This window comes from Carassius gibelio, chromosome B3, assembly GCF_023724105.1.
Source record: "Carassius gibelio isolate Cgi1373 ecotype wild population from Czech Republic chromosome B3, carGib1.2-hapl.c, whole genome shotgun sequence".
Taxonomy (NCBI): Eukaryota; Metazoa; Chordata; class Actinopteri; order Cypriniformes; family Cyprinidae; genus Carassius; species Carassius gibelio.
Window position 1 is genome coordinate 14,721,769 of NC_068398.1, and position 23,383 is coordinate 14,745,151.

At 41.9% G+C, this 23,383-nt stretch overlaps 1 protein-coding gene across 4 annotated transcripts in view; it reads right to left on the reverse strand.

Annotated features, from left to right (window-relative positions):
- The window catches only part of tnrc18 (trinucleotide repeat containing 18), a 61,504-nt gene that overhangs the window by 15,724 nt on the left and 22,397 nt on the right, over positions 1-23,383 (reverse strand). For 2 of the 4 annotated variants that reach the window (XM_052549779.1, XM_052549778.1), the window contains exons 4-20: positions 20,801-20,905; positions 18,175-19,929; positions 15,792-15,894; positions 13,332-13,537; positions 12,610-12,756; positions 12,249-12,433; positions 11,208-11,634; positions 9,538-10,509; positions 9,011-9,162; positions 8,286-8,419; positions 8,014-8,166; positions 7,762-7,936; positions 7,263-7,635; positions 6,154-6,414; positions 2,434-2,670; positions 1,312-1,715; positions 809-937 (exon numbers count right to left, since the gene is read on the reverse strand). In XM_052549779.1, coding sequence (XP_052405739.1) covers positions 809-937; positions 1,312-1,715; positions 2,434-2,670; positions 6,154-6,414; positions 7,263-7,635; positions 7,762-7,936; positions 8,014-8,166; positions 8,286-8,419; positions 9,011-9,162; positions 9,538-10,509; positions 11,208-11,634; positions 12,249-12,433; positions 12,610-12,756; positions 13,332-13,537; positions 15,792-15,894; positions 18,175-19,929; positions 20,801-20,905 — 5,918 coding nt within the window. The remainder of the gene's footprint in view (positions 1-808; positions 938-1,311; positions 1,716-2,433; positions 2,671-6,153; positions 6,415-7,262; positions 7,636-7,761; positions 7,937-8,013; positions 8,167-8,285; positions 8,420-9,010; positions 9,163-9,537; positions 10,510-11,207; positions 11,635-12,248; positions 12,434-12,609; positions 12,757-13,331; positions 13,538-15,791; positions 15,895-18,174; positions 19,930-20,800; positions 20,906-23,383) is intronic. The other 2 variants (XM_052549781.1, XM_052549780.1) reach the window with 2 other exon arrangements.

Here is a 23,383-nt window from a genome sequence, read left to right on the forward strand (position 1 = left end):
AATAAAATAAAATAAAATAATAGAAAAAGTTCAAAAATTTGGGGGTTGGTAAGATTTTTGGGGGTTATAGAAAGTCGTCTGTAATGCCCCAAGGCTCCCCAAAAGAACCGTTTTTGATTTCATTATATATTAAAATGGAATGTATTCCCATGATGGTGAAGCATCATTACTCTGGGTTTTCTGTGCCTCCTGATCCTGCAGAAATCATTCTAATATGCGGATTTGTTAAAAAAACATTTCTTATTATCAGTGTTTTATCAAACATTATATTACATACAATTATCAAACAGTCATAAATGCTTAATATGTTTGTGGAAACCATGATACATTTTTTTCAGGATCTTTTGAAAAATAGAAAGTAAAAAAAAAAAAAATTCAAAATAATTTGTATAATTTGTCAGTTTTGATTATTTAATGCCCATAATTTTTTTTAAGAGAATATCAAAAATATCCAAATATCTGAATGGAAAAATGGAAAATAATATTTAAGAAAAATGCATAAGCCTAAATAAACTGAACAAATAAGCTTTGCTTATAATACCTTTATAATACACATAAGTGGATCAAAACCTTTCATCTAAATTGGTCTTAATCCAAAAAGCGTTCTTGTCTTAGGAAAACTTTGACAAACTTTTTTGAACCACTACTGTTTTTAATAAACAATAAAAATTAAAAAAATCCCAGTTGATGGTTGTTAGTAGATCTTGGAATCGACTCAAGAGGAAACTAATTTCTGTTCATGAGTTAAAATATTGCAAAATATCAGCCAGTTGATGACTTATTAGCATTGCAGTGTTAGGCAAGTTACCTCTCTGGCTTTGGGCTTCACCTTGCTCTTGCGTCCTGGGCTGACAGGGAGAGCTGCGGAGCCGTCCGAGGGTGTGCTGGAGAGCTGCGGTGGGGGCAGACACAGGGGGATCTCCTTAACCCTCTTCTTCTGGAACATTCAAACCAGATACAAAACAAAACCATCAGCATGGACCAGAGTGAAAAGCCTCAGACAAATGCATGACAAAACCAGGCAGTTCTCCCACACTGCACTGGATAGGCAAGCAAACATTAATAGGCAGTCTGCACTGAACACTATAAAAATAAATAATAAAACAAAACAAAAAAACGAGGGAGGATTCGGTGATGGCTGGTAATTGTAGCCTGGCAAGCAGCAGTCACCCTTTTGTGTCCAACAACATGACACTCACAGCGGGAGGCTTTCTTGTCCAACAAATGTAGCAAGACACCTGCTGCTATCAGGCGCCATCACTGTTTCGTTGTGTCTGGCACATAGAACTTGGTCTACATAAATGGGCTTACCTTGTTGGGGTCTTTCGTTTCCTTGCCTTTGGCCAGCTCCTTGGGGCTCTGCGGGGCCACTTTGGGGCCACGGACGGATTTGGGAGTAAGCGGAAGAGGAGTTTTGCCAGACGGGGAGATTGGGTTGGCTTGGGCAGCATCATGGAGGAAGATGCGTTCGCTCCTCCGCCGTGTCCATTGTTCGTCTTCGCTCCCGTCAGCGGTAAGGTCGAAACTGAACTCCCGGGGAGACTTGGGTTTCTTGGGTTTGCGTCCACGCTTGCTGGGGCTGGAGTCGTCACGCATGACACTAGCAGGCGGCAAGAGCGGGAGCTCAGGAGCCGACCATTTGCCGTGCAACAGCGACGGTAACTTCTTTCTCATCTTAACGTCGCTCTCGGAATCTGTGAACTCGAACTCCGTGCCTACAATCCGGAAGACATAACCTTCAGTTATTACTAAAGCATGCAAAGTAAATGCACTCGCACATAAACGCAAAGCGCCTTTTATGAAAAGAACACCAGTAATGTAAATACTAGGCCATCTGCTATAATTTAAACCATCTACATGCGGTCAACTCATTTGCAAACGAAGTACGACAATATAATGTGCACATGTGAGATATAAACAGGGCCAGATGTGGGGGTAGAATTAAGTCCGAGCGTTGTTGCAGGGTCTTGGAATAGTTAATGAAGGCGGCTGTTGGTCTCCGCTGGCAGGCCTGTCGTGTGCACTGCTGGGAAGCCGCTCAGGATCACAGCACAACCTCATCAAAGCAAGGCCTGTCAGCATCACATGCTCAGCGAGCGCAAGCGGCGCAGCAAACACACACACACAAATGCGGCGGGGGGATAATGACACTCCATTCTCAAGGTGGGGCACGACTGATGGGTGTCTACATTGAATAACACCCCTACTGAGTGACTGCTCCAAGCACAATGTGTTTTCATCTGCCAGCACCTTTCAATTCTCTCGCTCGCCGGCGCACATGCACGACACAGCGCAACAAAAGACAGCCAATAACAATGCATCACCTTGTCACCTGGGAATTCAAGTCCCATGGGCTTGGGAAAGCAGCTGGTGTCACATTTAAGCGATTACGGATGAAACTAAGAGCATAGGGGGAAAAAAGCACTTCCTTACCCAGAAGACTCTGCCGTTCCTCTTTCTTCTTGGCTTTCTGTTTAGCCTCCAGTTGGACAACAGAGAGCGGATTGGTGACAACGGGGCTCGGGATAGCACTGGCGGCGAAGCGGGCCAGAAGACCCAGCCCGCTTTCTTCTATGGATGATGAACACAGGCCGTCGCTTTCATCAAGCTCGTAATCATACCCATCTTCATCATCATCATCCTCATAATCATCCCGTTCGGTAAAATACTCTGGTAACAGTGGGAAGAAATTAATTTAGGATTTTTGGCGAAACATGTAAGGTTCAGAAACTGATGATGCCTGTAATGCAGAGCTTTTCAACTCTAGACCTGGAGGACCAGTGTCCTGCTGAGTTTAACTAGAGCCCCCACCAAACAAGCTAATACAGGCGTTAAGAACTACTTGTCTATTACACTCTTAAAAACAAAGGTTTCATCATTTCTTTTTTTTTTTTTGGAAAACCAGTTTAGCGTTCTCAAAGAACCTTAAAGCAAACAGTTCTATAAAGAACCACTTTTTTTCTTGGTGTAAAGAACATTTGACTAATCTTAAGAACCCTTTTTTCGCTAGAATCTTTTGTGCAGTGGGAAAAATAAAGAACCTTTATTTTTAAGAGTGTGCAGACATGTGGGTTAAATAGAGGTTAAAGTTTGCAGGGCACTGGGCATCCTGCACTGGAGTTGCCCAGGTTTAAAGTAATAGTTTACTCAAATATGAAAATTTTGTCATTATTTGCTCACCTTCATGTCGTCCCAAACCTGTATGAGTTTCTTTCCTCTGCTGAACAAAGATAATGTGAAGAATGTTTTTTTTTTTTTGTCCATACAGTGGAAGTAAACCGGGTCTAATCAATGTTTTTTCAGACCCTATTAACCTTCATTGCATGGAGAAAAAAAAATCAGAATTTGGAAATAAACTAATACATCATAGGTTTGGAATCACATGAGAGGAAGCAAATGGCAAAATATTCATTTTTGTGTGAACTATTCATTTCAAACATCTTCCGTGAAATCAACACCTCAATCCCATACAAACGAATAAGAAATATCCAAAATATAAAGACCATTTCCCCTGCTAGTTTAGAACAATAAAACGATCAAACTAACCTGCATTGCTATGAATGCTAGCTTACTATCACTAATGCATCATTCTGCCAGCATACCGTTCTTTTCACTTTCACATATCCACTGTAATCTAGAACCGCAGAAGCCGACGTTCTCTAGATTCATGTGTTCTTGCTCAAACACTGCAGCCCACCCACCACTACACAAGATTACTGGTGGGGGACAAAGCCTGGTTTCATGCAGGCAGCATATACTAATCTGGGCAGGCAGGATCTAGCAAGCGCAGCTTTCAAGCCTTCAGAGCTTTAGGGCAGGATTTAAAATCAACATGGCTGCTGGCTCGTTCCAAATCGAGAGGGGCTGGGAATGCAAAAGCCCAAACCAAATAAGAGAAGCCAGTAAAGTGGCCTTGCCCAATGTGCTGAATGAGCTGAATCACTTGAGGGAAAAATGGGAATAGAAATAAGCCACAAGCGCTGCAGAAAGCTAGGGTTGCTGGCAGAATCCCTGACTAAGAAAGTCATCAATTATTAACAGTCTCTTCAGTTTGGAGCTTGTCTAAACTGATAAAGAAAAAAAAACTCTCAAGGACTAACTGTAAGACAGTAGGTACCCACTTTAAGCAACACCCCCTTTTCTCTCATTCTCTGGAGGGTGATTGAGACAGACACACAGGATGTGAGTAGCTGAAGCCAGAGGTGAGTTTGTTAAAGACATTGAATTGGTAGCAGATTGGTTATGTTCCAAAGCAAAGCATTAAAACCTGAGACATGTATCACATGAAGTGACAGCAAGCAGAGGATGTGTACAGGAAGAAGAAAGCTGAGGAACACAAAGCAGGCTCTGTGAGGACAGTCCTCCATGGCTCCTGAGACTCAACTCAGACCATTAACCACTTCACTCATGGTTATGTTCTTTTGCAATTTAAACCTTTTGCTTCCTTTGCGGTAAATTATGAAAAAAATTATGAAACTAAAATTATAGTAATTATATATTATTAAGGGAAAACAATAAAAAATGAATCAAATAATTGAAGCTTATACATAGCAGTCTTAATAACACATTAAATTGTTACCTACATCAAAGAGAAACACTACTTAATTACATAAAAATGGCCAAATAAATCAAAACCTTGCAGATGTAGATAACCTTTAAAACATTAAATTATTAATGACCAAAAATAAGGTGGTGAAGAAGAAAAAGGTGAAGGTAAAGAAGAATGTGAAGGAGAAGGTCAAGATGAAGAACAAGGTTGTGAAGAAGAAGTAGGAAGATAAGATTATAGTGATGGAGAAGATGGCGATCTCCTAAATTATATATATATTCAACCAAATACAAACATAACCATGGCTTGAGGGCATATAACAGGAGGTGAGCATGTTTCAAAGGTATTTTTAACACCTGGTTTTTTATCCAGTCTTTTTTGTTTGTCTGTTAGTGTTTTGGTTCTGTAACAGTATAAGCACAAATTAGCAGAAATGATTGAGAAGTCACATCAGAAGAGGGTGGTGGCCTACTTACAGAACAATGCTCAAGGCTCAGGTGACATGGATAGTGACCTCACGCTGAACAGCTGGCTGCTCTACTCCCAGCCAAGCCCTTCGCTTCTTATTTTGTTGCAGCAGGACAAGCAAACGCACAGACCGATAGACATTCAAAAGCATCATGGGTAGGAGAAGGGGTCAAGGTGGAGGGGTGGCCAAGCAGCTGCAGGGAGAGAGCGAGCAGTCTAGAGAAGCTAGGTTATTCATTTTTTTTTTAGTAAACCGGGGAGCTCCCTATTTTCCAAATATCCCACAATGCTTTGCCTGTTCACAGATTTACCATAGTGGAAAACACTTCATGGAGCGGTTCAAGATTTATGATCGCAGGTCAAATTCTGGTTGTGTGCATGTTGATTCAGTGACTTAAATGCAGTTATAAAGGTAGTATGCTCTACTACCAGTGCTTTCACGTTAGTTTATAGGACTAATTAAAATGTCTACAATATTATTAAATGTAGAAAACGTTAGCTAACATCCATCTTATCTGAATTCAACAGTTTCTTGTTTGTTAAATATCTGATCTCTTTGAAGAACCTAACAAGAAGTTTGTTATGCTGCTCAAAGTCATCTGGCCTAATGAATCTCATCAGCACTGCTCATGAGCGCTGAATTTATGCGAAGATCTCCTTGTGACAGCTCTTCACTGATGAAAGGGATATTTGAACAACAGAGGAAACCAGGAGTGTGGAGCGTTGCAATCTAACACTCTACAGCAGGAGATGAAGCGAAAGAGACAGAGAACACTGCACTTCTTTACTTTCAGTAAAAATGAAATCAGCATGTTTAATAAAGCTTGGGTACCAAACTGCAATACAATAAAGAACACTTTCCAAAGCCACACACATTTTAATGCACAATGGCAAGACATTCCCATATAAAAAAAACAAAACCATTTCGAAGTGACTCTAACAAGAGCCGATTATATTATATACTGGATGTGAGGTAGCAAATTCTGACGCAAGCATCTTAAAATGGCTTCTCAGGAAAAATGTCGTCATGACCAATGGTCATGGTTAAAAATACAAGACAGACCAAAAAAAAAAAAGAGCTAAAACCGAGAGGCTGCCTTCTCGATTCTGTGCATAGTGAGGTATGCTTTATTAACCTTGGTCAAATGAGTCCTCAGAGGAGCTGACTCCTGCCTCCTGTAGCAATAAAGCAAAGTGCTTATGTTTCCTCTCTTTGGCCGTCTGCTTGGACTTGAGTGATGAAGACGAAGATGAAGATGCTCTCTTGGCTGATGAGCGCTTTTTCTTGGATGGAGTGCTGCACAGGCCGGGGAGCTGTGGACGGGAGCCTGTTCTTCCCAACATGGAGCTGGGAGGCCAGCCATCCTTCAGGGAATCGTCCTCCTCTGAATCTGTGTCTGGTACAAATCACAACAGGTCTCACTCAGGATAGAGGTCCAGAAGTACCATAAACTAAAAACCGATTCAAAACAATTATACCAGACTAATATATATATATATATATATATATATATATATATATATATATATATATATATATATATATATATATATATATATATATATATATATATATATATATAGGATATATAGGAAAAATGCATCACATTTTCCACAAAAATAGTAAGCAGTAAGTTTTTAACATAAGAAACGTTTCTAGAGCAGCAAATTAGTATATCAGAATGACTTCTGAAGGATCATGTGACACTGAAGACTGGAGTAATGATGCTGAAAATTCTGATTTGCCATTGAAAATAAATTACATTTTAAAATATATTAAAATGGAAAACAGTTCCTTTAAAACTAAAATAATATGTTTTTTTTACTGTATTTATGGAAAAAAAGGCTGCCTTGGTGAGTATGAGAGACTCAACACAACACTCCTTTCAAAATCGTAACGATCCCAAACTTTTGAACGGTTATAAATACATTTATATATCAGGACAGCATTTATTTATAAATGTTATGTATCAACCCCCACCCCTTGATTAATACCATTACTTTGATAAATGCTCCTAAATAGTAACATCTAAATGCAGCTTGCGGTACTTTATTAAAGATATTACAATAAACACATAATTGTAGATAGTTATCAACAAAAACTTTCCATTATCCAAGACGAAAAAAAATACATATTTAGAAGGAAAAAGCCCCTGGGGTTCTTGTAACCAGTTTACATTACTAACAAAACACTGGAACCAACAACAACAACAACAAAATTCCACTTACAAAAAGTCTGACTTACTGTTAGAATAGCTGCTGATCTCTGACCTCATTGGAGAAAAAGGGTCTCTCCGCTGGCCTTTTCCCTTAAGGCATGGATCTGAAGGCTTAGTTTTGGCTGCCATTTTGCTTTTACCTCCTTTGAAAGACTTGTGAAAGATGCTGAGATCTTTCGACAGGCAGGATTTCCCCATCTTAACTCTCATGTCTATATCGGTGAGCATAGGGACTCTGCTTCCAGAACTAGCCCTGGACTTCCCTGAGGAACCGTCTATGAACTTACAAGAGGGCTTGCTGAGTTTGCTGAGCTTAGTGAGGGACAAGGCTTTATCGAGTTTGGATGCCAACTGCTCCTGCATGCTCACTCGGCTCTTCTTCACAGCCATTTTAGGTGCCTGTTAAAAGAGATGAAATGAATGCAATGAATGGATTTTATTTGATACAGCATGCATGTTCTTCAAAAGCAAAAATGTTCAGATATTTAGGAGCAAGAAATCCACTCCAGTATAACAGAGACCAACCTCATGAGAGAAGCTTGAAGAAGCCTCCTGCTCGCTCCAGCTCTTTTTTTTCTTCTTCAATCTCAATGCAATCTCTTCCTCCTCCTCCTCCTCATCTCGGTTAGAGGCCCGAAAGCGCTTCCTCAGCACCTCCCCGCTCTCGGAGTCCTCTGAGTAAAGCACGCTTCTGCCCAACCTGCAAAAACAACAGAGCGTTCAGCTGGAGGGCAGGCCATGTGGAGCACAGCTGGGCCTTATGAGTAACACACTCACTTCACACACTTCGAATCCAGCTTGCTGGAGGGTGGAGATAGTGTGCATAGGCCATGTTTCCTCTTTCGGGGACGTCCCGGGCCCCTGCGGGCTAAACTTCTGTTCTTCTCCTGCTGCTGGATCTGTTGTTGCTGCTGCTGCTGACGTTTATCTCTGAATCACAGGGATCACAAATAGCAGACTGTTTGTTAGAGGGATTAAACGAGATAGATTTGCATTCCTGGTCTTAATGAAGTGGTATGAAGGGAGGTAATGTTAATTGGGAGACTCACTCTTTGTCTGTCCGCCTCTGCAGTTTGACCAGCTCGCGTTGCTTCTCTTTGTAACGTTGCTGAAGCTCAGCGAGTCTCACACGGTAGTCCACTTCTGAGGTGTCCATTCCCTCCAAAGAGGATTTGGAGAACATCTTAAGAGAGGAAAACAAGATTACGGTCTGTGGTTGGACTTCCATAGCTAGTACTCTAAGCAGCAACAAAAGTATAATTAGCTATGCCAAATGTTTTGAAAAAAAAGTAAACATTGATACATGTAATAATTTAAATGGTGTTGGATTTTGCATTTAAACTGCATTTAAACGTGTAACTGAAAACACAGTTAAAACAGTTAAAAAGAAAATATCAAATGCTACTGGAAATTACAAACACTGCCTAAATTTTAAAACATTAAACACCACTAACTGTAAACAGTGAAAACAAACATTTAAATTCTACTGGAATTTGTAAACACTGCTTAGAAGTTAAAACATCAAACACCTCAAGATGTAAACAGTTCAAATAATGCAATTTGTAGACACTGCTCAAATGTACAAAATGTTACAAAATGAGCAATTCAAATGCTACTGGAATTTGTAAACATGACAAATGTAAAATGTTCACATTGCTTGTATTTAAATCAACAAAAATATTTTAAAATCACCATTCTGAGAGCAAAAAAGACTTAAGCAGAGGTTTATAAGAGGGAGAAAAAAATAAAAAGAGTAATAAAAAGGCAAGCATACAGGTTCATCTTTCTTCTGTCTCCAGCTGTATTTCTTATTAGGGTTGAGCTCTCGGGGGAGACGGATGCTGATCTGAGGTTGACACTCGATGGCCTCCAGGAGGACCTGCCTGCCAGCTTCCAGCAGACTCTCCAGTCCACAGAGCATTACAGCTGCACACACAAACACACGATCGATAGCAACATTAATTACCTCTAGGGAGCACAGGGCAGCCTTGCATTCTCCAATACATCAGTATATATGGGTGTTTCTCATGTCAGACTGACAGATATATCCTTAAACGCATGTTTTTACTCTAAAAGCTGCATGAAGAACAAGCAGCACAAGCACACTCCAGCAAATTTTGAATATATTCACTAGAGCTGAAACTATTTCTGAGCTTGTTTCAGCACATTTGACTTTACAGCACACTACAGCAAGCAAATCTCTCTCCCCAGCCACCCCGCTTCCCTGAGAACTGTTGGAGCACGCTAGATCAAGTCCCACATCCTTCAGATTTCCCTTCCTCTCTCTGAAACGAGACTCACCCTGTGTGTCATCTCTGGGTTGCCTCTGCATCTCCAGCTCTGCCATCTGGCTGAGCAGGGCCATGCCTTCCAGAGCAGTGGACTCCAGGGGACTGACGCCTACGCAGAGCTCAGATCTAGAGCTACACGCATCTGCCAGGATGGGCACCGGTCCGGCCTGCGGAAGCTCACTGGCTGTGACCAGGGCAAGCATGCCTGCCATCGGGTCTTCAGGCAGGATGGCCACCGGTGCGGAAGAGGGCTGAAGGTGAGGAGGACTGCTGTTAGGAAGGAAAGGATTGTCAAGAATGGACTCCAGGTGTTGAGCGTCCGGGACAGGATCTCTGAGGTCTACTGGGTTCAGGCTATCAGAGAGATCTGAGGGTGGTTTTGCTGGTTGGATGTCACAAACCATATGGTGTGCGTCCGTGTAACTAGATGAGGATTTGTAGACTTGGTCTACCAGACCAATCGAGGCCTCTTCAGTTTCTTCTCTGGTGGTTCTCTCAGAGTCAAGCCTAGATGTTTTGTACAGCCCTGGACGGCTTGAGGCGGCAGCATCGATTTTGACAACCTCTCTATCTTCCTCCTCTGATTCCTCATCTGGGGATGGTGTGGCTTTGTCTCTAGGGTGTGCTTCGGCCTCTGTGGGGGAGCTAGAGTCTTGGGTGGTGATGGTTGCTAGCCTGAGGCTTTCCCGGCTCAGGACGTCTTTGCTGTCTTCCAGGTTTGGCTCTTTTTTGAACAGTGTGCCGCCCTCCTCCATGGACTCTGGCTCTCTGGATGGCTGAAGTGGCTCCACAACCACTGGAGAACACAAGTGCTTGGGTTTGACATCCGCGGCGGTCGCCAAGTGCTCGGAGGACTCAGCCGGCAACGGCACATCTGGAGCCAGGCCATCAGCATCTGCAGCAGCAGCCGGCTGGAGGAGGTAGGGGTAATGGCTGCCGAAAGGTGCCGTTATCGATTGGTACGGGTAGCCCGGAGGAATTTCTGCCAAAGAAACAGAAGAGACAGGTTTTTGAGGTGCTTATGCATAGAGTAGAGGGGCTTTAGTTCCCTGCGACAGAGTGACAAAGTGATTAATAACCCCACAGGTTCTTCGGCACAGTGGCTTTATGAAACTTTCATGAACCAAATGGCTTCAGCACAAGCAACCCAAAAGCCCATATATATACACATAGGCCAACACGTTCATGCAAACTCACATATTCAGAATGCACCGTGAGCAGAAAATCTATTTATTCTGAGCATTGAACATTTTTAAAGGGAAACCGCCATGGGATACGGGTACAAAAGGGTTGCTGTCACAAGAAGTCTCTATTCCAGTGAAGTGGCAGCTGGTAATCCCATATGTGGGGATATTTGCAGGCCACTCATTAAGACTGCACTACCCTGCACATTCTGACATGAAGAATAGCACACTGCATTTGACTGCAGTCCTGTGTGGATTTTCGGTCCCCTCCCAAACATATTTCCTTAAAAACAGCCCTATGGTGATTAATGGCCGTGCATTATTAAACAGCTTTCCTTTCGGTTTTTGATTAGTGTGCTTCTCATTTACTGTGCAATATGCAAATAAACAATTATTTCAAAAGACCATGCAGATCTACAGCTGAGGCGACTGTGACCATATTAAGCAGACTCAATCCTGGACATTTAATTTTGGGAAAGCTGATCTTCCCACTTACCATGGTAAATGGATGGGAAGGGAGTAGAAGGCTGCTTCTGTAGACTGAGTGGTTCTTTCTCAGGCACTTCCACAGACTCCTCTTTGGTCTGGATGGGGGAGGCAGGAGAAGGTGATGCTGAAGCAGGGCTGACTGAGTGAGAGACAGGCGACGACGGATGGGAGTAGTGCTGTTGAGGGAGGGGCTTCTCCACTTTGGGTCTGTCCTCAGACTTCAGTGCAGTGACAGGTGAAGGCAGCGGTGGGACGGGCAGCGGTGTCAGGGCTTTGCTGTATGAGGTGGAGGGGGTCGGGGAGCGTGGGGGAGGCTTGCGTGAGTGCAGGGCTGGAGTGGGGATGCCCGAGAGACTGGATCTGGCCCCTTCAGCTCCTCTCTTGTCTGACTTTTCCTCCAAATCTGTCCTCATTTGACTTGCATTTAATCTCTCCTGCACCATCGTAAAAACAAATAAAAAAATGTTCAAGCCTAATCAAAAAATGTCAAAATATATGTTTATAACATACATAATGTTCAAAAAGTATAAAACACGTTAAAATTTATAAAAACAAAAATCTAAATATATATAAAAAAAAATTATAAAAATAAATGCCACAGTACAATTTTTTGGACTTTATATAAAAAGTTGATGCCTGCATTTAGCTTTCATGCCTGTTTCTCATGTTGAACATCCTGAGTTGGTGCAAAAAGTCCACTTCCAGGATAAAAAATTCCTGATAAAAAATACAAAAAGTCAAAACAACGATGTCGAATGATTTTAAAGTTTGGATGAGAAAATGGGATTTGACCTTGAAATCGTTGGCCACCATTGAAGTCCAGTACATGGAGAGAAAAAAACTGGCATTTTTTCCTCAAAAAACGTAATTTCGTTTCGTTGCGACTGAAGAAAGACAGACATGAACATCCTGGATGACATGGGGGTGAGTAAATTATCAAGGAATTTTAATTCTGGAAGTGGACTCATCCTTTAAGGACTACAAAATGGGAAATACAGGCATGCCTCCCAATGATTATAATGACACTGACAGACAAAGAGCCTCATACCACTAACTGTGCATTCCTCTGCAGCTCCATGACCTGTGCGGTCTGGTGCTGGATCATGTAGAGCTCCTGTTGGCGCAGGAGCTGCTGGTGGGAGAGGAGCTGGAGCTGATGGGCATGCTGCAGAGTGCTTCCTGCTGCCGGGTACATGGCCGACCACAGCGGGGGGCCTCGCTCTAACATCTCAGCTTTTAAAAGAACAGGAGGAATACTTCAGCATCACACATCAAATAGATTTATTCTGCTACGTGTCAGGGATATCACTCCCACTCACCTTTAGAAATGCATGTTTTATGTGTGTGTGTGAGAATGGAAACACAGGAAAACATGAACACAGAAACTGTGACGAATACATGGGACCTACCATAGTGTGGCAGATGCTCCGTCTGAATAACCACCACCTGCCCGGTTTGAGGATCTCGGGCAAACTGGTAAGGTGGGGGGAGGGAGCCTGTCAAGGCAGGAGAATATCCTGGAGGCAGCGCCTGATGAAGGGAAGGGGGACCTAGACCTGTACACAACAGAGAGGAAAATGGTTGGGTTCACTGTACTTGTTGTTGATGGTCCATTTGCACTTGCTTTCTGGCAGCTTCGTGAAACACTCAAGAGTTAATTCCCAAGAGAAACACCATTCCCACCATAATCTCACCCTTGTGTGTGGAGCATGGACCTCGTTGAAATCCTGCCAAGAGGCACAGCAGTTTAACTACAGCAATTTACTTAGGGGACATCTTTGTTTTTAAAGTGAAGTCTAGACAGAAACTCAAATGTCAGACAACTGTGAACTGACCGTGCTGTTCGCTGTTATTCTTGGATGGAAGATGTAGAGTGAGACTGATTGTTTCTAAGAATGGCTAAAACACTCAGCCTAGACAAAACGCTCGGGCCGTCTGGCAGGGCAACAGACTGTCTCGAGGAAATAACTCAGCGTCCAATCCCATTCACAACACAGTTCTGCAGCATTCCAAGGTCCATGACCCATAATCAGTTATTACCGTACTCATTAAAATAAGAATAAAGGCAATAGCTTGTTGTAACATGACATTATTCTTATACAACAGGCATAAGCGAAGAAAAGGTGGATACCATATGGAGAACCAGACAGCCACATGGAGGGGGCTCCTGGCCGGGGCAGCCACGGGTGGGAGGCCAGGTGGGAGGAGGGGTCAGCAGGCCAGCGGCCCGCACCAGCCAGAGTCGGTCCACCAGTCACCATCAGGTTGGGATTCAGTCCGCTAGCAGGCACCATAGGTGGATGCATCTGAGTGTAGTCTGCCAACTCTTTATTCTCTCTATGAATGACAAGAGATATACTTATTAGTGGTTGACCAATCTACAACAAAGTCTTGCACATGAAAGTCAACATCCCAACAAAAGCTTCTGTAGTTAAAAAATAAATAACAATAAAAAACACTGCCACATTAACTTTAAAAGAAACGTGGCAGCTAAAAGATGCAAAAATATCCCTTAATATATTCAAATAGATCCTACTTTTAGGGTACAAAAAATATATATATATATTATTATTCATTTATTATTCCCAATAAAGAATAAAAACGTTTTTGGTCAAGTGTCAAAATTTTCAAGACACTTGGTCAAGAATGTTCAGTACATATACTTCACTACATATTTTCAACAAATCTGAAAGCTATTTTTACTGAAATAACCATAAAAACCCCATAAAGCATTATCCCTTAAAAGCACAGTTCATTGTCATTCCAATAATTATGTAATTATTTTCGTATTCTTTCAAAATTTTCATAGGTTTTTTTCCGACTGAAAGTGAAAAACTAAAAAGGTGCTTTTAAGGTGTTTTTTTTTATCATTTGAATCTCAACAGGCACTTTCACTATAGCAAGAAAATCCCTAAAAAACCCTTTGTTTGATGGAAGAAATACATCACACAGGATTGGAACAATATGAGGAAGTAAATCATTACCATTTTTGGTTGAACTATTCCTTTAATTGCCAATTGCCAATATCCAGGCATCCACATTTGACAACCAGTAAAATGCCATGGATAATTTTACATTGCAAAAGAATGCTTATTCAAGCCCAACAGGAAGACTGGTGGCCATTTATCCCTGACTGAGACACAAATTCCCCAGTCCATGACTTCTATTCTGCCTTACACTTAAGGACAGACACTGAGGGTGGAATCCTGCTGAGAGAGCCAGTCGCTTTTATAAGCACCAATTTCCCCAGTGGGGAAGACTGACTTTTTCTGCTCCTCGAAATGAGAGCCACACTTTGAAAATGGGCTCATATTTGCTGAGAACTGTTGCCATAAACCCTTCCACTCTAAAGAAAACCACACTGAGAGTGTGACCAATGAAAGTAAAATGTTGCACCATTAGCCAGTGTGTGGAATCAAAGAAACAAAAATCGGTTCGCACTGGCTGGATATGCTTAATCCTTACAACAAGGTGAATTATTTTAACAAAAAAGTGCTTTTAATTAACACTTTCATCCAGGCTTTAAAAAAAAAAAAGCATCTATTTGGCACATATCGGCACATATGTCTGCTGAGATAATAAACTAGCTTCTACCAAGGCAGCAGAGAGAGTATCTTTAAAGATCCACACATTCAAGCTGTCACTGACTTAAATAAGTCACCTTCACAGGGCATCTATGCATTAGTCGCCCATATCACCAGCTTCCACACAACATCAGGGCTCAAAAAAAAAAAAAAAAATGTAATCAATCACTAGCACTCTTTTTCAGATCAATGCTGTGCTTTTTGGAGAAAACTGTAAAAACGTCCCATTCCATTTTCAATCAAACCTCTGAACCAAAACAGTTGACACGTTTGACTTTGTATAGCAAAAAAAAAAAAAAAAAAAAAAAGAGCCAGGTTATATACCATTTGACATTAGAAAGTGAAAGATGTGGAAAATACCCATATTTTAATGCTGAGACTTTCATTTTTCTTTTTCCTAGTAGAAAATCATCTTTTTTTCCTGGTCTTGACAGCTAACAATGTGGACACCACCAATGCCACCAGTGAGCCATGATGTATTTACTTAGAAAATGGCCAATCATGTGATAAGCTTTAGGCACTATGTAAAATAAAAATGCTTTTATTAGGCTATATAATATTTAAAAGGTAGTACTATTAATTTCTTTGTTAAACTATTTTGAATACAAAATACACACAAACACACACACACACACTATTCCTCTAACTGAGTGTATGGCTTACCACAAAAATGACCAACGTCAATGTGATTTCAGCCCTCAGTCTTGTTTAAAGCAACATCAACAGCTGTCACCACACAGTTAAAATTTACAGCCAGTGAAACATAAACCTTTACTAACCTCAAACATAAGAGTTTGAAAAGTTATCCTAAGAAATGACTTGTGAACTAAAACGGAGACGTTTACATGAATATAAATCTTTCCAGATCTTCTGACCTAATACAACTAAAACGCAGGATTGAATTAGCAGCTAGACCAATGCCCAGTACATTTTCTGAGAGCTCGCTCCAACATGCACTCAAAGTGCCCAAGGTGCTTTTTGCCAGCACTTATAAACTCTCATCTTACCTTAACACTTTCTCCTGCTCGCGCTCCACACGTCCTGACAGCAGGCGCTCGTCCCCATGACGCGTCCTCTCGTCTCCTCGCTCTTCCTCTGTGTGGATTGGGCCTACAGGACATTACACCAGTTAAAGACATTGACATCAGATCCAAAATATTTTTACCAAATTTGCTTTGAACCCACTTTATATTAGGTTGCATTAACTATGCACTTACATTTAAATAAATCATTTGATCCAATGCATGCACCTATTGTGTACATACATGTTTTTACATTGTATTTAAATTATTTGCATGTAACTTTAACTGTAATTACACTTAACCCATCCTTTACACCTAAACCCACTCTTAAACCTAACCATACCGCCAAACCAGTCCCTAACCTTTCCCCATCCCACCTCAACAGCAGGTACATTGATGTAAGTACATGTTAAGGCATCATAATATAAAGAGGGACCTCTAACTTCATAGTATCTGCCAATGTTATAAAAAAATTTCATTATTTAAGATATGTTTGATACCGATACACCACACATTTCTTACCATTCTTAGCTTACAAACAACGAAACAAGGTCTGCCAGTCTTTCAAGACTTAAATGTTACGGTTTTCTCTTTATAAATACACCGCTCCAGAAATAGCCCAAACTCTAAGGGTGTTTATCAGTCCGGACACTCAGCACCAGTCATAAGCAGTGTCTTACACATCTATGAGATTACGGACAGACCGCACAGAGGAAAAAACCCACCGGGAACCTATGCAGAGTAACAGATCACATTTACAAGAACCCACTGAGGCCCATCAATCACTTATCAATGTTTCAACACTACTGTAGTGTCATATACGGCTCAGACTGCTCTTCATAGAGACAGAGCCATTTGGAGAATCACCAGACAAAACAAGCGGCATTTCAGAATTCAAACTAAATTTAAAGAGCCCTTGAAGTCTGTGTTCAAAACGCCACAACTACACAGTCCTGTATAGTGAAAGATAAATGTGCAGAAAGTATCTGAGCGGGATTTAGTTAGGAGTGTATTGAACCTTTCAGTGCTGACAGACAGCAGCTGAGAAGAGATTGTGTTCTTCTAAACCGAGGAGGGGGACGAAAGTGCACACAGATCTCTGTCATGCTCCAGGGAAAAGGTTTCAGTCTGTTTCCAAGGTTACCAAAAGCCTGTCCGACATGCTATCCGTTTGCATCAAAAAGAGGGCAAATTAGTCAAGCAAAGCTCTGTCCCCAACACTTGTTTTAAATGTAAATTCAAACGTTCTCTCGGAGTGTGGGGACTAATGTTATTACTGCAATTTCCTTGCACACAAGAGGACATAAATGAATGCCTTTCTCCCCACCCTTTTCTGTCCCTTTCCGAAGCAGATTCAATTGCTAAGCAACAAACCTAAAGTCATATTTGAATGCACTGCTTGTTTGCCACATTTAGTAGAGCTCTGTAAATTATGTTTATAAGCAGGCGGGCATGCGGTGTCTTAGTGAAAGGTTTAACACACTCCCTATGCTAACAGGAAACGCTGTGGGCCAAAGCAATAGCAAAGCTCATGCTGTTTAAGAAATGAAACGAAAGAGGGAGCGACCTTGCTGTCAAGCATGCCCACGTAAATGGGCTGTAACCGTGGAAAATAAGACTGGGTCGATGTGTTGTTCTTCAGTTTCATTAAAGGCGCGAAAGCGTGTAACAACAGAGACCAGAAATGGGCACTTTTTGCCAACTCAAAGGGTTAGTTCTGCTGCTATTTGCTTCTGACCCTAAAAAGAACTACATACCAGTGCTGGCAGAACTGAGTCACAATGAGCAAATTTACAAATATGTTCAAAATGATTAGTTGGATTCAGATGAAAAATTACTGAGCTACAACCGGTTCAAAGTCAAGTCAGCAAAGTCAGTTTAAAGAAAAATCTAAGTTTCTGAAGGTTCGAAATCAAAATCTAACCTAGCAACATTGCATCTTTTCCTAAAGTTCTCCTTATTAATAATTACTGTATTAATCACTATATAGCTTTTTGTTTTACTTTACATTTACAAATAAAATAAAAAAAACAAATAATGCTTCACCCTTTTCATTTTACATTTAAACAAAAGCCTTCAAGTAAGAAAAACAAATAATCAATTGTAAAAATCCCTTTAGTGCATTCATCAAAAATAAATTGATTATTAAAATTACAAAAACAGTTCAAACTAGAGCAACGAGCGATTCCCTCTTTTATTGTTAGATTAACATTAAGGAGTCAGATCTTATTTTGCCAGCACGTGTCACATATATCCTTTTGTGTTCCATAGAAGAAAATAGCTTTGGAACAACATGAGGATGAGTACAAGATTACAGAATGAACTATATCTTTAACAATAATGCATTTAAAGATGTGAAGCAACAGACCTTTGATGGCTCCTCCAAGAATCTGTCTGTCCCGGTCCGAAACCAAGCTGGGCTTGCTGCTGTTGTTGTTCCTCTGGCGAGCAACAGCCACTGCAATGCCTACCGGTGGATGACGAACCTCGGCTTCGCCCTGAGAAGAGCTTCCTTCTCTGCCAAAGGATTTAGCGCTCTCAGGTCTCTCGGGTTCCTTCTTCAACTGCTTTCCAGACTGCTGGGGCGGTAGGTGCTGAACTCTGGACACTCCGGGATAACCAGCCTCCAGTTTCATGCTCCCCAGTCCTCCAAACGGACTACAGCTGTCAGATCCGTGCCTGGAACCAGACTCACCGGAGAAGTTGCCGCTGTACTTGATGAGGCTCTGCATGGCTGAAACCTCCCCGTGGCCCTTGGGACTTCCACCGGTGCCTATCGGTCTATGTAAGCCAGTAGTGTCCAGGTACATTCGCTTGGCCTCTTCTTCACCTCGGGTGCCATGAGTATGTTGGGCAGCCAATGCGGCAATGTGACTGGTAGCATAATTGCTCATCTCGAAAGGCTTCCATTTGGGTTCAGCAGAACCTAAGGCCTTCAACGGATGCTGTTCTGAATGGAGCGTAGCTGGATCCATTCTAGAAAACGGATGGGTAGACCTTTGAACCCTATCCCGCTCTTGGCTGCGGGATTCATTCTCGAATCCCGTTTTGATCGTGTGTTTTGATGTAGTGTTGGATAAGTCCCTGGCATCTGGGCTGTTTCCAGATTTATTTGTGCACATTTCCAAATGCAAGGGCTTTTTCATGGCCAAACCATTTGACCTAATTATTGAGCCTTCCTCTCGTAAAATGTCTTTCTTAACGTCTCCGTGAGGGGGAGACTCGCTCCTAACGGAGGACCGACCGTAGTCCATATGCGTTCTCTCATTCCCCACCTGCAGGGCAGATCTGTGCGAGTCCCTCTCCCTGCTCTTGTCATTTTTATTATCTCGAGCTTGGGACGCAATTTGAATTGGCCCTTTTCGCTCATCGTAAACCTCGACAGAAGGCACATAAGTAGGAGCTATCACTCTGTGTTCTTTGCCTGGCTCTTTTGCTGTAGAGTAGAGCGGGTACATGCTGGGCGGCATGTGGTGAGGGGGAGGGTAGGTGCCAGAGGACACCAGCCTGGGCGGGAGATGGGATGGGTTGGGCTGTAGGGAAGAGGGACTTGCATACGACACATGCAGAGTGCCAGCTGATGTAGCTACCAAATCGCTTCTTTTCTGCTTGTCGGAGGAAAGGTGGCCCCCAGGTCGGTTGGCTTCATCATCTCGGTCCCTGTCCCTCCTGTCCTGTTCTGTACTCAGGTGTCGTGTTGGCGTGGTACTGCTTGTCCCGGAGTTGCCAAGTAAACTCTGGTGAGTCTGTTTGGGTTTAGTGTCCGTGGTGCTCAGAGCAGGTGAGTGCTGGTAAGAGAAATGCCGAGCATGCTCCGCTGTTTTCGCAGACCTCTCAGAGTTGCTCACCCTACGTTCATCTTCCGCCTTGACATCCAAGGTGAGGTCCACCACACTGTGGGGCCGTGACTCCTCTTTTGGCCTTTCTCGTTCCTTCCTTGGGAGGGAGTGGCTGAGGTCACTCTTACAGGGCCTCTCTTTTCCCAGATCCCTACTTGAGTCTTTAGAGCTTTTGTGAGAAGGCAGGGTCTCCTTTTCCCTGGAGAAGGAGCCGGGCATGTGAGCCACTGGGCTCCTGGCCATTGTAGACTGAGAGTGCACTGAACCTTGCAGGTAAAACCCCTCTGAGAAAATGAGAACAAAATAGAAAGAGTGAGCATGACAGACCTTAAGACATCTGGTGTAAAAGATAAGACTGCTCAAAGGCCCTAAAGTGCAGAAAGTATATAAAAAGATAGACAATATATTATTAAATTGTTAACACACTATAAATGAGACACCATCTGCAAGCAGAGTACATAGCAAAGGCCATGTAAAAATTCAAGCAATAGTTAATGAATGCTAACAAAAACAATGTCCTATCTGTCTAACATAATAGCTAGCAATCTATCAAACAACTCATCCATACACACTTTAGATCTAAAGTCTAATTTCCACCTGATAACTTATTACAGAAAATAATAAAAGTGTAACATTCAGAAAGATATATATATATATATATATATATATATATATATATATATATATATATATATATATATATATATATATATATATATATATATATATATATATATAAACACTACTAGTACTTTCCTGAAGAAATCCCCAAATCAAGATATGGGAAAAAAAAAAATAGTTTACAAAAACAAAGATACACAATAAAATAAGTAAAACAAGAACATTGAATTCCTACATAAATTTAGTACAAGAAAACTACCTAAAATACTTAATACTTTTTATATTAAACAAGTATTATTACTATTATTACTATACTTGTTATTTTGCATTAGTCCTAAAACAGGCATCATTATCTATTTTTGCCTTTTGAATTTGGGGTGAACCATGACCTGGATAATTCTTCACAGTTTAGAGAGATTCACCCTGATAGATAACTTTATATACACATACAGGCATAAATGTTATGATAGTCGTAAACGCACACAAATCACAGTGATAATGGTTAAACGTGTTATTTCTCAGACATATACAGACCTTTTTGTGAGTCAAAGAGAGCATGTTGGCTGAGCTGTGGATGCTCAAGGTGGCCCAAGGGAATGTAAGGGCTGGGGTACAAACTGCTTGGCAAATGAGAAAAACCTGGAAAAGAGAGAGAATACAGACATGTTAAGTCCTGTTATTCGAGAAACTAAGGGAGTGGCCCAAACTGTCAGTACTATCTCCAGTATTTAATGCAGCATCTGTATCTCCCTGTCATCAGGCAGAGGGGACGTTAGTACAGTAACCTTTGAAAATAGTTTATGATAGCGACAGTTGAGTCATTGACTGTACACCGGTCCACAAAATCTTTTTCCAGCAGAGCAAAAATCTTTCGGTGTCATTATTCATAGCCAAATTATGCACACTTACAAATACACAGATTTGACGATTTATTATCTTATCAGTTCATGAATCTGCTTCATAGCCGGAGCAGCAGCTCACCTCAGTCCAATCATAAAATTGACTTATTACCACCCAAAGCAAAGGGGGAGAAATATTTCTCAAACCTGACATCTGGTAACCAGGGAGCGGCCATTCACACATGCAAAGTCATGAATTTCATCTAGGATTTCACCAAGGGCAAAGACGTACAAATACACATTCATAACCTCAAACACTACAAACAGCCATAAACAAAAGCTCAAGCACAACAATGCTGACACATAACATTATCCCCCCTCCTTTAAAAAAATAAGCTTTAATGAAAGACAAAAGGGTTGTCGTGGCTAAGAACAAACGGCCCTCTAAAAATAGAATTGCTCAACATTCAAAGGGGAGGATGATGTTTAGAGCGTAATCCTCTGGAAGATATATGGGGTCATGCATTTGCATTCATCATTCCTGCTTGTAGGAGATGCATTCAAAAGCGGTGGATCACATCCTTTTCTCAGAACCTCCATTGTGAGACTTGCAATGCATTGAGGGTGGGGCATGCTTGCATTTAAAACCAGCAGGACCCGAGGCGCATACGAAGTCGGTGGCTGATTTTATGGAGTGGATTTGCAGGCCTGTACCGCCCTGGCCCCCGGTGCACACATCCGAGCGCAACTCTGTATGAGGACAGGCGAATGAAATGTTTGTTTTCAGACGGCCGCGTCTTAAAGCACTCAATTACTCAGAACACCAGCAGCTGCGTCATGCAGGCTTGGCACTTTGGCGAGTGGTCAGGTGGTGCTGGAATGACTCATAAGAACACCCTGAAGAGATGAGTAACCACTAAATCAAAGAGTGCGGCGTAAACGATGTGTTCACGCTAAATGCTAGCTGCTGAAACGAGAAGCGAGAGCGGCTTCTGCTGCAGTTGAATGGCGCGAAATGAGGCTGGAATGTGCGCTTCTCCCATCCCTCTGGCAAAATTGCAACACGTTCAGAGAGGCTTTGCTGGAGAAAGGTCAAGCAGCCGTTATATTGGATTTACAGCCAAGCTAAGGGGGCACATGGCTGCTGAAGCACCTTTTAAGATTTCACAACAAATACCTGCAACTGAAGGAGGCCAGAAAGCAGAGGGTTAAACCTAATTTCCAAATAAACAGATTACAACAAGTGTAAAGAAAACTCTTCATTCTTGGCAAATTTGCGGTGTGAACAGACCGGTCTCCTCTGCGCACAGATATTGACAAGTTCAGTTTATGAACAACAGCAGGAGTGTTTTAGGTGTAATGGATTAGTTCTTACCATCAATGCAATTCAAATCAGTTCACATCAACCAATGTGGATTGACTTGTGGGTGTGCGCGGAGTGGTCAGTTCTTCCACACAATGTTTAGAGAGAGATAGAAATAGGGTAGATAGAGGGGTAGGGTCAAAGGTCGACCCATTTATATGAGCATTACCAGAGCTCTGAAGCAAGTTTTATTGGGGGCATGAATAAAAAACCCAAAATGTGTCTTCAATCTCTCTCTTTCGATCTCATATGCCATAGATTGAATTCCTAGGATATAGCAGGGCTGCTTTAAACACAGTGTCAACAACAGGCTAAATAAAGAACTGAGTCAGCCCACAAAGCTAGTGCAGTAATATTATTTAGCCGCACGATCGCCAAAATGCTAGTGGCTGAGCTGTTTATTAATGCACTGTACAGGTGGCAAAAACATTCATCGCTCGGTTGGTCTAAACAAGCTACATTTACAAGGAAAGACTGCCTTCGTTTCTTATTTTAATTAGGAGTCGGAGACAAAACATTGCAAATAAAACACCAGGGTTACTCAACACTTATCTACAATCGCAGCCTCACAGTCAAAGTAAAGTCTTCGTAATTAGTGATAACAGTAACGTGAGAACATTAAGTGTTACTGACGGTCTAAAAATACAGCCTTGTTGTTTGCACGTTGCACAGTGTGCGTCTTTATGGCACTACATGTAAGAAAAGCGGTGGTTCAAAGGCGGTCACTTTATTTAGTACATCTCAGGTGACTGGGTACTGCTATGCCGCTGACTGCATTCCCACACCATACCAAGAGATGATTGAAGGCATCCTACTCTTAGCAACAAGGCTAGAACCGCAGCGCCACGTTTATTTCGGTGTTCTTCTGCATGCCTCGTGAGGGGTGTGGTGGAGGCAGGCCTGCTCTCAATGTAC